The 14218-nt window shown below is 43.2% G+C and overlaps 1 protein-coding gene across 10 annotated transcripts in view; it reads left to right on the top strand.

Moving 5' to 3' along the window:
• Anks1b (ankyrin repeat and sterile alpha motif domain containing 1B) overlaps nt 1-14218 on the top strand; it is an 854565-nt gene that overhangs the window by 773125 nt on the left and 67222 nt on the right. For 8 of the 10 annotated variants that reach the window (XM_037211906.1, XM_037211904.1, XM_037211912.1 and 5 more), the window contains 2 exons: nt 444-551; nt 2627-2806. In XM_037211906.1, the coding sequence (XP_037067801.1) occupies nt 444-551; nt 2627-2806 (288 nt within the window). The remainder of the gene's footprint in view (nt 1-443; nt 552-2626; nt 2807-14218) is intronic. The other 2 variants (XM_037211910.1, XM_037211909.1) reach the window with 1 other exon arrangement.

Here is a 14218-nt window from a genome sequence, read left to right as displayed (position 1 = left end):
CAGGTGAGGATGAGTGTGTGTGTGTGTGTGTGTGTGTGTGTGTGTGTGTGTGTGTGTTACGGATAGAGAGGGACAGACTGCGCCAGACTCTTCACCATGAGACTTGGAGGGAACTTAACCTTTCTTCTGAAAGCGTTAGGAATCCAGGGAGTTTTCAGCGCGTCGATGCTAAGAGCCGGTGTATGTTTCAGGGGGTCTCATAGCCAATGTGCAGAGTGAGACCAGGGCTCCCCTCTGCTTTCTCCACCCAGGCTTTCTGGTTGTTAGCTCCCTCCAACCCCTCTAGACTGAAGCGTGTCCCTGATTTCGTACCCGGTCTCTCACAGGGCAGGGCTGATGTTGCGTAAACCTCTTTGTACTGTTTGTGTTGTAGGACGTCTACTACAAATTATGTTTCCCCCCACCTCAGATAAAATAGTTAACCCAAATACATGTTGTTTCAGGTTTTAAAAATCAGTTTGATTGGCCACAGGAAACGCATTTTGGCATCTCTGGGAGACAGGCTGCACGAGGACCCTCCACAGAAGCCCCCTCGGTCCATCACCCTCAGGGTAAGTGCCGCCACGTCCATTTTGCTCTCTACCCTTCTCAAAAAGTATGTTGCGCCATCCGATGACGGAAGTCGTGGAAGTGGAAGTACAGGCTATTTTTCTCATTGCTTGCCTTATCTGTATAGAAAACAGTCTCTCTCTTGATTGGTTGGTTTTCCCAATATGTAATTCAGAGACCTAGAAATACACTATAAGGGAATTCAGTGTGACCAGCCACCACCTTTGAAAGACTGCCTCCTCATCCCCAGTCTCTCCCTCCCAAGAGAAAGGAAATGAATTTTCTGTCAGACTCTTCAAACCCACAGAAACAAAATCGATCAGGGACCACAGCTAAGTACAGATCGATTTAAAATTAACCTCAGGGTCCTTCTGTTTTGTTTTGTTTTTTTTTTTCAAGAAATGAAAAATGACCGTTTTTACTCCAAAAAATTAAAGACTATAGACTCTAAAATGTTATGAAGTCAGCTAGCAATTGTTTCCTTCAGCTATATGTTTATAAACATGGGGTAGAAAAACTAGAGAGAAATTGTAAGAGGTAAAAACAAAAAAGAAAAGTGAGAAGGAAGGGGCCAAAAGAAATCAAGAGGTGATCGTCTCTGGCAAGATGTTTGTAAAAAGCAAAGAGCATACCCATAGGCCCCGCCTTCATGAAGCCCACATGATCTCTTCAGAAGTCCGTTTGAAAGCCACGTCTCCCTGACAAGCTCAGTTCTCAGTTTAGTCCTGCACTCGTTTGTATCTTATTCCCCTCTCAAATGCCAGGAAAGGGAGCCATAAATGGTGAGCACCAGCATAGGCCTCCCTGCACATGCTCCTGGGGAAATAAATGGCCCTGATAGGTGACAGTCGGTGAACTGCAGGCCACAGTCAGGGTGGTAGGGGGGGCTGGACAGGACAGACACTTCTAGACTGATGAATCTGACTCAGCTCGGAAGAGGAGAATAGAGTCCATGAGATGCTCCTTCAGAAGCCAAGAGGACCTGAGTACCAGGGGCATCAGTATAGACTAAGCTATCTGTAGGCTACTTCAGGGTTTGGGGAATAAGGAGGGCAGAGATAAGGCTCATATCTATCCCTCCATAAGAGGCCTCCAGTACATTAGAAAAATTAAGCTAGAAAGGGCTGATTATCTTGTCTCCCTCTACTTCATGGAAAGAGGGAAGGCTCCGAGCACCATCCATGTAAATGCACTGAGAGATCTCTTCAGAGGAGTCATTTCCGGTTTACACAGCTCCCTGGCCTTTCCCTTCTGAACCGCTCACCCTGACTCCCAAGAAAAGACTTACGGAGATAATAACTAAAGACTGGGTGGATGGGGGAAGGGGATCCTAGCAAAAGTGGGTCCAACTCTGTCAAAGGAAGTCAGGGGAAGAAGTGGCCTGCAGAATCTCATGATTCCAGCCCTCCAGAGCGCAGCCACTGTGTCCTGCACCTTCCGGCCGGTCTGCAGCTAGAGTTGTCTTTGCTGTTGGAAAAAGCATCCTCTGTCAGTATACGCATTGCTCCGCAGTCTGTATGTCGCGTGACATGCTGTGTTGCCATACTGTGTCCACTTCCCAGGCCTGTGTCCCATCACACTTGGGTAGAGGGAGGATCAAGGACCCATCTCAATGTCCCCCGTTAGTTTCTTGTCACGGCATCCGCCGCAGTGAGGATGCGCTGCCCACTGGTCCCATCCCCGGTAAACACACGATAGTGTTGGGGGTGCCCCACTGAGATGAACCTCCTTCCTAAGATCATCCAAAGTACTGGATTAGAAAATAAAAACAACAGTGTGATTCTTTATACTTTAAACCTTTGGCGTGTAACCAGTGGGAGGCAGGAGTATTGGCTTCATCACACCATTCACAGAATTAACAGTGGCATGTCCCAGCAGGTGAATGAAAGCTACTCCCACCCCCTGTAGAATTAACAATGGCTTGTTGGCCATCCCAGCAGGTGAATGAAAGCTACTCCCAACCCCCCCCCCAAACCCCTATGGCATGTTGTGTTTGTATTTCACAATATTTTTTTTTTTTAAACCAAAGGCTAGCCACGAGAGCATGGTATTTATTTCATGATGTATTTCCATTCAGGAACCCAGTGGTAATCACACTCCTCCTCAGTTGTCTCCATCACTTAGCCAAAGCACTTACACCACTGGTGGCTCCCTAGACGTTCCTCACATTATCATGCAGGGCGATGCAAGGAGGAGAAGAAATGAGAACTACTTTGATGATATCCCCCGATCCAAGCTGGAGAGGCAGATGGCTCAGGTAAGGTGTTTGCAGCCTCTGTGATGTGTTTGCCTTTCACCCGCGTCAGGGAATGCATTCAAATACTGGGCAGTAGCTCACAACGGATGCCTACTACCCACGCCTAAGTTGACCTTGACCATTTCTATAAAGTGTTGCTGCTGCATCCTGTGCTCTCTTGAACTAGCTTGAACCAGCCCCCTCTAGGAGATGGATATATATATATATATCATTGAACCCCACTCTCAGGGAATTAGTTATAACTAGCTGGTCTCAGTGCTCTCACAAAGTCTTTGTGGAAAAGGAATATAATTGAGTCAGAATCAAGTCACAACAAAAGGAATAATAAGCTCTAGGTTTTAAATGTGGATGGCGGAGCAGAAGTTTTGGCGGAAAGAAATAGCTTCATGTGAGGTCATTTCCTCCCAAGCTCACGTGTTTATAGAGAACCCCCCTCGTGGGAGTAGCTGCAGCATCTCACACTTGTCTCCTTCAACAGTTAGAAATAACAATGCTGCCTGATGCAGATGTTTGGAAAGAGAGCTCTGTTGGCCAGCCCTTCCCTCCTTGGTACAAATGTTCACTCTCCTGTGTCCCTGGATCTCTGTTCAGAAACTCGAGTCGGTCCTAACTAGACGGAGACACACATCTGTGTCAGATGGGCAGCTCTTTCTGCAACTTTGCCCACACACACACACACACACCCACCTTTCAGAGCTAAGAGTGTATGGACAGCCATGGGCAGAATCAGCTCTTCACTTTGTCGTTGAAGGCTGAGCTCCAAGTTCTGAGAGCCTGCCTTTTGCCTCCCACACATTAGCTGAGAACTCAGAGGTGAAAATTTGACTATGATTGTTTTGGCTCGGTTGTTAATTTTTTTTTTTTCTCAACTGTTTAGTGAGATTGTGTTTTTGAGAGTCTTTGGTAGACGCTCTGTGTTTTAACTCAAGGAAGAAATATGTGAAGGGAATGTTCTAGAAAGCAGGACTACACCATGCCTTGGTGAGAGAAGGCCTGCCATGCTCTCTCCCAATACCCAATTGTTCTCAGGAATGGCGGTGTCGGGGCTTACAAATTTTGTTAAATAGGATGGAATATGGGAGAAAGGAGAAAAGGATCATTTTTCCTGTTCTCTGTGGGTGGGTATTGTCTGTAAATCTGCTGCTGTTTCAACAGAAGCTCTTTGAAATAGGTAGGATGGGAACTTCCTCCTCAAGCCATTCTTTTGTGTCCCGCTCTCCGTGTCTGTGGGACACGTGTGGTTCAATTCACCTAATGGAAACATTTCAGAGACATGGTTTTCAACCTTGAACCACATGGCCTTTATACAGTCATTAAAATTCAGTCGTTTCTGAACCCTTGTCTTCCCGGGTAAGACAGGATGGGTCTTTAATGAGCATTAACTATTATTGATGGAGGCACCTTCAGTAACCAAACATTACCTGCCTCCGCTACTCCTATCGTTCATGAAATTTCTCCACAGAGGGCAGAGTCTTTTCAAAGAGGAATTAATTACTCTTCTGTCTATTGTCAGAACACTCAGAGTAACCCGGCAAAACCATCCCCTTGGATTCTTCTTCAGAATGCCAAGCAGGTCCAGGAATACTTTTGATAACCTGCATCCTTTTTCTTGTCACTGCTCCCTGAAATGCATCCCTTTTAGGAACTTGTCTTGCCTTGAGAAAATTGAATGAGCCTTTATCTGGCCAGGTGAGGAAAGCGGAAAACAGAGTGAGATTAGCCGGCTGATGGGCTGTGGGAGAAGGGCTGCAAGCATAGGTATTTACCTCCCGGGTCCAGCTAACAGGGATCGAATGACGGATGGAGACAGAGACTCCGTCAGCAGCCCGGAGCTTATTAGAAGCCGTCTAGCATCCTGCAGTTCAATATAGCACTTTAGCTGCAGAGAGGAAAAAAAAAAAAAAAAGAAGATAGCACTACCGGAATCTGATCAATAAGAAAAAGAGATCCTGGGATTGCAGTTCTCTAGGCTGTATTCATTTCAGTTTGGGAATTTGTTTTGAGAATCTGCTCGCAAGGACAAGAATTGTGGAGTGATGATTGTATACTGCTTAAAATTGTGCCATTCCGAAACGTTAACTGTTCAAAATACACTTAGTGATTTTGTTGTTTGAACGGTGCAATTTACCTGACTCTAATTATAGTCAGGTGTTCAGCTGATCTTTGTTTTGTTGGGTTTTTTTTCTTCTTAATCTTCCCCAGCTGGAGTTGGAGTCATTTGCTGTACAAATTTTGTACAAAATTTTAAAATCCTTTTTTTTTAAACAGTCTAAAACACTTGCCCCAGACGGTATCTTGCCCTGAACTTGTACGTTGAGCTACTCAACTTGGGTTTCAGTGGGTTGGAATTAGCAGTTAAAATCCCTATAAGAAAGCATCTTTCCAACCAGCAGCGTGGTTCCGTGCCCCTTCCCCAAGGGTCTCTCCCAACAGGCTTACAAGAGGTGGGTTAATCCCCTCTCTAGTTTCCATAAAATATGGAAGTCCACCTTTAAACTCGCTTTCTTTACTGCTAAAAGAAGGGATACAGTTAGTAGGAGATCCCAGAGACAGGTTCTCATGCTTAGGAACCCCTCTGCATCTTCTTGTTCACCTGAGCCCCTCTGTTGGGGCTCCAAGGCCAAAAACCTTCAAGTTCTAAGTGGCTGCAGTAACTCACGGGACTTGCGCCTTCTTGAAATCTGCCCAGAAGATCTACGTTGCTTCAGGAAAGAAAGAATCTGAGTTCAAAACTAAATTGAGATCAGCATAATATCCATTCCACCTATCAAACTCGTTTGTTAGTGGATATTGAAAATGTAATGCTAGGGTAGTATTTTAATTCCCCGTTTCCAATTTAAACCAATATGGAAGATCTCTGTCTTGGGCTAGCAAGATGGTTTAGTGGGTCAGGGTACCAGCCACCAAGCATGATAACCTGAGCTTCATTCCTGGAACTTATATGTGGAAAGAGACAACCGACTCGATCCCTCCTCTGACCTTCACATAAGTACTGTGGCATGCTGCACTCACATGCATGTACACAGGCACGCACACACACACACACACACACACACACACACACACAAATACACAGGATGGATGGATGGATAGGTAGGTAGATAGATAGATAGATAGATAGATAGATAGATAGATAGATAGATAGATACGTCTGGAATATAGACACTTTGCAAATATTGTGGCTGCTGTTTGCTTTGACCACAATATAAACACACTACTCTGGCATCCAGTGTGAAAAGCACAGTTGATTCTAAGACCAATAGCACTTTGAAAAGTTAGCGCAATGATGTAAGCAATTCTAGACAATGGTCTTTCTGCCATACTGAAAATGTTTCTCTGGCTTGTGCTTCTAAACTGAGCTCATTAGCCCGGAAGTTACGAAATGGGTCTCCATTTCCCTACCCCTTAGAAATAAATGTCACACTCACACTTACATAACTATACCTTCGTGTGTATGGTGCTTTTCGATTTCCCAAGGACCTTGGCATCTGCTTCATCTCTTTGTAGCATAAATAAGGTGCCTTCCACACTGCTGATGTGCATCTCATACATGGCAGAACAGTATTATGTCCCAATTCCTGTGAAGATGAGGCAGTAAATGTAAATATGAGAAATACACCAGATGGAGGAAAATAGCCCCAGTATTTAGGGTCTAATTGCAACACTTTGCAGTTTTCTTGAATGACACTGTGGAAAAGTCAATGTGCTCTTGAAGTGAGCCAAGGAAGAGGCTGGATTTCTGGTGTTCAGGAGGGACAGTCTTAGACTCAGGAAGAAAAGAGCAAAGAGTCCCCACAAGCTGCAATGCAGTGGCCGTTTATAGAAAGGACTTCCCTTTGCAGAAATTCACGGGAAAAAAATGAAATACTGCGTAGAAAAAAGGACTTCCCTTTGCAGAAATTCACGGGAAAAATGAAATTCTGCGTATGTTTTCACAAATATACAAACAGTAAGAGGAACACATTCCTCTGCACCAGCATCAACTTAGAGGTTACCAAGGAAAATCCACAGCGTGGAATTCCTTGTGTTTTGACTGCTCTCATGGTTATGAAAAGAAAACAAAGCCCCAAAATATTGCCTGAAGCAGATATGAGCCACTCCAAAGGCCTTTTCCAAATTGTTTCTAATTCATTAGAAAGTTAATTCAGTTGAAGGCCTAATATTTCTTGATCTACAAAGAATTACTTAATATGTATGACTAGATCAATTACTTCCTCATTTGGAAGTACTTTACATGTATTAGTTCCACAGATCTCCATTCTTTTGATATTATTAAAGGGAAGGAAATGGAAACACCCATGCGGGGGCCCTGCTGCCACCGTCCCTGCTGGTCCCTGTTTTCCCTACTGGGTTTCCTGTACCCTTCTCTTACTGACTCCTCCAAACAGTCTATCTGCACTGAGGTGGGTGAGGGCTGGGCTTCACAGTAAATAGGTGGCAGTTTACTATGACTCAGATCTTCTGTCAGCCTTCTTCTCCAATAGCCCCTGATGTCCAGTGCTATAAAATAGTTTGAGAACAGTTCAACAAATAGCAGTTTCCCATGTGTTGTAATCTGTATATGTAGGTACAAGTAACACAAGGAAGAAGTCACGAATAGCTTAGTGGAAACCTCATGAGTCAGCTCATGGTTGCCATCAGGAAACCTGTTAGATAAAAAGTTATGAGGTTTACAGAAGATAAAGTTAGAGACTCTTGAGCCGGGTGATGGTGATGCATGCCTTTAATCCCAGCACTTGGGAGGCAGAGGCAGGCAGAGTTCAAGGCCAGCCTGGTCTATGAGCAAGTTCCAGGACAGCCAGGGCTACACAGAGAAACCCTGTCTTGAAAAACAAACAAAGTAGACCCTTTTTCCATCTTGGCGACACTCTGTCTTCTTGTGTCTGCAGAAAGCTTTGTGTGGGGGCCAGAGCAGACTCTGTACACAGACAATCTTGCCTGGGAGTTTCTTCAACAGTGACGCTGTTTTCTTCAGGGTGTCTTCAGTTGGGTTCTGAGTTGATTTCTTTCTGGCTGTGCAACCTGGACCAAGTCATTATGTATTTCTGAACTTTAATGTACTTGGTTTAAGATGTGGACAATGCCTGCTTCTCAGATAATATGTGTGAAAGTATAGTATAAACTATTAAGTCTGGATGGAAGGATGCATAGTGGATGGATGGAAAGAAGGATGGATGGATGGATGGAAGGATGGATGGAAGAAAGGAAGGAAGGATGGATGGATGGATGTTAATAGATAGATGACAGACAGACAGACAGGCAGAGATAGTTGCCTTAGTTACTTTTTTATTGCTGTAATAAGACAACAAGACCAAGGCGACTTAAAGAAGAAAGAGGTTATTTGGGACTTACAGTTCAGAGGGTTAGTTGATGACTGTCATGTCAGGGAGCATGACAGCAGCCAGGCAGACATGGCACTGGAGCAGTGACTGAGAGCTGAATCTTGAGATTCAGCTATAAGACAGAGTGGGGGGGGAGGGAGAGAGAGAGAGGGAGAGGGAGGGAGGGAGCGCTAACTGGGAGAGATGTGGGTTTTTTGAAACTTTAAAGCCTGCCCAGACAGGGACATACTTCCCCCTAGTAAAGCCACACCTCCTAATCCTTCCCAAATAGTTCTATCAACTAGAGGCCAAGCATTCAAATATATGAACCTATGGGGGAATCCATCTCTGCCACTTCCAAGTTATAAAAGAATACAGCCCAGGAAATCCTATGGAAATAATATGTTGTGACATGATTGTATAAAACATTAGGTGAGAAGAGGATTCTTTTTTCCTTAAATGAAATTTAGAACTTGTGTATGTGTGTGTTGTATGTACATGTGCATGTGTGGGGAAAGGGGCACTGATACATCTGTGCTTGTTGAGGCCGGAGGGTGACATTGGGTATCTTCCTCGATCAACCCACATGTTTTTTGTTTGTTTGTTTGTTTTATTTTTTTAGACAGTCTCTCCCTGAACCTGGAGTTCACTGAGTGTACTAGGCTGGCTGGCCAGTGAGCCCCCAGGGAGCCTCAGCACTAAGATGACAGGGCCACACTGCCATGCAGGCTTTTTACAAGGTGCTGGGGATCCGAACTCAGGTTCTCATGTTCTCATGGCAAGATGACCAGGTTAGAGCACCAGCCCTGAAATTTTGGACTTTTAAAAGACACAGAGTACATAATTTTTTTAACTAGAGAAGTACAGATGTCCCCAAAAAAGTATTTATCCCTCTTTGAAAAGAGAAGGAAGCTTGTTATTTATTTACACTATCCCATTTCTCCTAATAGAAAAGACGTGTTTCTCCTGGAAGTTCTACCCAGGGCTCAGCATTTTGGGAAGTTACAAAATGAGCCTTAGAAAATAACAGCTATGTTGGAAGAAACAATTTTTTATTGCTGTATTACATCAGATACTTTCTAATGTCCATCAGTTGGTGACTCCATTTTAATTTAGATTTTCCATCAGAGAGGTCCTACTTATAAAGGCTTTGCCTGTCCATGATTTCAAGTTTTTCTTGCATGGTCTAAAGAGAAACTCTTCAGACTTAAGCATGGGCAGATAATATGCAACCAAAAAGAAGGTTAAGAAAAAAACCCTTGGACATAGGAGCTTCCTGATTGACAGCTGGTCCAGTGGACAAGCTGATAGCTCAGCTTCAGAGATATTGAGGCTGTCTATGAGCCAAGAAGCCAGACTGACTACTCCTGCCGCTGAAGGCCTCACACCAAGCCCAGGTAGAAAACAGATACAAACCTAAAGTGCTGTGCGCTTTCTTTACTAATTTATTCAATCCATCGCCTCTTCTCAAAGTACACCCTCTAGCTCTGACAACTGTGGGCTTAGGAATGCCCATATGGTCAGGGTCTTTTTTATCCCCATATCGAGTCTTTACATAATCAGAAGAAATGAGAGAGCCGCCCCCTTGAGGTTCACTCCTTGTATTATACATCTGGAATCTTTCGTTCTCTGTTAAGTCTGTCAAGGAAGCAAATGAGACGGTTGGAGTCTGTCCCCACAGACGCAACTCAGACCTCAACACCTCCAGTCATTTTTCTAGAGAAATTAAAACCAGACCTTTTTTTTTAACTCCATAGAAAAGATTCTATTTTCAACTGAATAAAGAAATAGGACAATATTTGAAAACCCTGTTTCAATGGAACTGACCTTGTGGTTTTCAGAGTGCCTGAGGCCTGCTGACATTGAGCAGCTTGCTCTCAAAGACACACACCAGGCTATTTTTCTACTTGTTAAATTTTTGGAATGCTCCTCATTATATTCAGTCCAGTTCTTGAGTCCACGGGTCAGAGTTTCAGCTGTTATAATCTGACCTTGCTAAAAATTTAAAGGCGAAGAGAATTCTATCATTCTCCTCTCCCTTTCCTTTTTCTAGTGATAAAAATAAAAGAAAGGGTTTTTTTTTAAAAAAAAAAAAAAATATGTAGAAGAAATAGGGCTGGTGGCACACACCTCTCAAAGTTAATTCTGTTGGTATGTGACTAAAGAACCATGTCAGTAAGGACTCTTTGGATGCATGTGAGTAGCAACAACAACAACAAAACACTTCAAGATGACTTCCATGGAAAGGGCTGTACTGAGTCAAGTCCCTCTGAAGTCCAGGTCGTCTTCCAGCCAGGGTCATTAAGCTCTGGTGTTTCTGCCTTCGCTCCACATGCTGGTGCTTAGCCAAGGGGTTGTTGCCAATTCAAACCAGACCATTTTGTTTTTGTTTTTGTCTTGTTTTACCTTGTTTTTTTAAAGTCAATAGAAAAGATTTCCAACTGAATAAATAAATAGGACAATATTTGAAAACCCCATTTCATTGGAACTGATCTTAGGATTTTTGTAGTGCCTGTGGCTTGCTGAAAAAAAAAAAAACCCACGATCGTTTCTCTGAGATTTTCTATATTCCTTTGGGTTGGCTCCTTTCCCTGATAAGCCTCCTCTACATCCGGAGAGTTTCAAGCCCAGTTCCTCTACAGTTTGAACCGACATCAAAGAGAGTTGATCCTTCCATCTTGAAGGTATGGTATTGAGTCCTATCAGTTCAGATCAGTCTGGTTTGGATCAATCAATAGAGGTAGAGGTGTGTGTGTGTGTGTGTGTGTGTGTGTGTGTGTGTGTGTGTGTGTGTGTGTTTCTTTATGTCATGTGGAAGGGAGGGAGCTCTCTGCATGGACAGTTAGATTCCTCTTACCAGAAATGGGGTTGGTTTCCAAGCAGACAGAAATAGCCACAGTGAGCAACTGAAGAAACTCACTTTTTCTAATTTTACCAATATCCAATAGAAATTAGTTACGTTATAAGGGTATTGATTTCAGTTTCTGTACTTAATCGATGAGCTTTTTAGACTCTCAGATCTGAAGTAATGAAGTCAAGCCTTTAAAAAAAAAAACCACCTCTGTCACCTTGGACAGCTCCTCGGTTCTCTGAGTGTAGCTAATACCCACCTCCTATTATTATTTTGAAGCACAAATAGAGTAACATTTGTCAAAGCATTTTAGAAAGTTTGAAGCTATGCACTTGGATTATCCTCAAAATTATTGTTATTATTATGAGATACTTTCTAATTTTCTTCTTCATTATGCTTTTTCAACTGCAACAGAATAAATGCATAAAATGTAGCTGTTTTACAAAACTATTTCTATTTTCCAGTTTGTAAGCCCAAACTAATATCTCTCCACTGGTGTGGAAATAGAATCCTTATAAATGCGAACTCTGCCTAAGCAGTTCCTGCACATGGTATAAGCTAGCTTTCCTTGGGAAAAGATTTATGATATATAAAACATGTCAAGATCTCTGTGAATCACATGTTTCAAAATGTGTAATCATATTTTCATTTACAAAATATTTGTGATATTGGTATTATACCTGATTGAATATTTGTGTGGAGAGTATACATGGTATTAAGACAAAAGGCAATTTGATGCCTTCCCCTTTCTATATTAACCTTATCTAACTAATTCCTTGCCAGCATCATTCTGATAGGTAGGATGTAAGCTACACATCAACCTGGATCCTCAGCTTTGGCCATGTCTGCATCTTCGTGTTGAGCACCACTAGCATACAACTAATTCTTCCGAACTCACGGGTCGTGACGTAAATACAGCAGGTGACATTCCATGACATTTTCCCGGCCACTGTCAAGGAGCTCGAGCCACGCCTCCCTCCCTTCTTAGCCCCTAACAGTGTTTTTTATTATTATTATTATTTATGTTATTTCTTATCAAGTTTTTTGTCTAGTGATCCTAGACTGTTGAAGCATTTGTAGAACTTGGTTTGGACTGGGTTCATCAGCAAGCTCCTTCCCAGCTCTCTTACTATACTAAATTTAAGAAGTTAACCTGAAAAGCACACCTCTCAGATCATCCACCAATGCATCAAATAGACGCTGAGCAAAGTACAGCTGAGGAGAATCCATAGCTTCCTACCAGAGACCTCCTAAATTGACATCGTTCAAGGTGATTGAGTGTTCAGGTAGCTCTTGTTTTTCCAATATTTCCATGAGAATGAAATGAGCACACGGTGGAATCTCGGAATATATCCTCTAACAAATGGCTCTGCCCATTGCTTCTTTTTAACCAGAAGCAAGAAACAAATGTTGAACGTATAGTTAACAAATGAGTTGAAATAAAGAAAATGACAGCCTCTGCTTGCAAGAAAGGACTATAATGTATATTTTGGAGAGACATTACTGGCAAAGAAAAAAAAACACTACTTTGCAAAAATCTAGTTTCTTTGCAGCAATTCATGCTATGATAAAAAGCTGACTGCTGCCTTTCTAAACAAGTTATTAATAGTTCTGCTTTTTGCTGGCCTGACACATGTTTGTGTCAGTAGAGATGGCATTTCAGCTTTGAGGTAGAACACGTACAACAGCTCCTGTTGCTATAAACAGTATGATCCCAATTGTCTTAAAATCACACGGCAGAGAGAGCTCCAGTACCCAGAGAGCTGCCCAGTGAGTGCACTGACGGCTATTTTACTGATAATTGAGTCACGCCAAGGACAGCTACAACTGTCCTTTTAGGTTATAGATTATACCAACAAATAGGTGATAGGAATGCCATAACCTATAGTTCTCTGCCACAATGGCGGCTGAAAAGATTATTTAATGTGCTATAAAGATTATTTAATAATTTAATGATTATTTAACCAGGAAGAGAGTTACAAGGAAGAGAAGGTGAGAGGTATGTGGAGGTGCGGGGAGACACCTGAGCACGCAGTACCAGGACTTGTTCCATTCCAGTGGAAACACAATTTGCTTACGCTTACATTTGCTTATGCTTACAATGCTGTCACCTGCAGCATTGAGTCCCACAATCAGCTGTCTGTCACTAAGGAAACACCAGTTGGCCCAACTTTTCCCTCCCAAGAATCTTTCCCGTCATTGACGTAAGGGGAAGGTCATGACCATGAAGATTCGGTAAGATGGCTCTCCAGAGAGGTAGGGAAAGGATGGGAGATGGTATTTTCTTAAGTCTGTCATTCTCTGCAAATAAACCAGCTCACCTGAAACCTTTTGTGAAGAGGGTCCGCAATGTAGTCGCTCCTGTCTTTCACTCTTTGAGACGAGAAAGAGATGCTAACGCTGAACTTGAGAGGTTGACGGTGTGGCTGCTGTGAAGAATCAAAATCAGACGCAGTGGTGAGGGTGCCCACAAGGTGGGAGGGTCAGCCTCCATCTAGAGGAGATGGACAGCAGTGATCAGATGCTGACCTACAGCCTCTAGGCAGCTCAGAGGAAACGGAAGTTTCTGGCATCCAGGTGGGGTTCAGCTAGTGCCCACACAGAAGCAAGGACTACAGGACCACAGCTGCTGGAAGGAAGTCTGCACCGGGGCCTTAGCTGTACTGGGTGTGTTTGACTCCATGTTGACAGCTCTAATCAGGTCTTCTCAAGGAGCTGCCAAGATCACTGGCTAAGGCCGCGGCTTCCTCTGGTGACGTGTCCTTTTCTTCTGCTGCCTTTGAACCTTTGGATTGCTTTAGGAGTGCTGTCCTCCGGGAGGAGGAACAGGTTTCCTTATTCCTCTAGCTTCCGTTCTGAACCTTTCATATGTCTTCCTGGACAATCTCTGAATACCCTGCAGTGTGAAAGTATTACACTAACAGAAGAAAAACAAGAGGGAGTCCTTTTTCTTTTCAGGTCTAGACCAAGACAGAAATTTTCATCATGTGTAGAATCTGGCTGGAGGGCTGTATTCACAGAAGTTTCCTTATTAAACTAACTACACCACATCAACAGCCATCCCTGAAGGTTTCCAGAGCCTAATTGGAATGGCTGGGTAGCTGGAACTGTCAGCAGCCTACTTTATTTGGAGACCCACCATCAGATTCTTAACTCCAGCTGAAGGCTCCCCTCTGACAGTGTATATGGAAAAGATCATGTCCGTAGCAATCATCCTTCCATAAATGTCAATTAAAAACA

This window comes from Peromyscus leucopus, chromosome 18 (assembly GCF_004664715.2).
Source record: "Peromyscus leucopus breed LL Stock chromosome 18, UCI_PerLeu_2.1, whole genome shotgun sequence".
NCBI lineage: Eukaryota > Metazoa > Chordata > Mammalia > Rodentia > Cricetidae > Peromyscus > Peromyscus leucopus.
The sequence above is the reverse complement of the archived record's forward strand: the minus strand, read 5'-3'. Positions and strand labels throughout refer to the sequence as shown.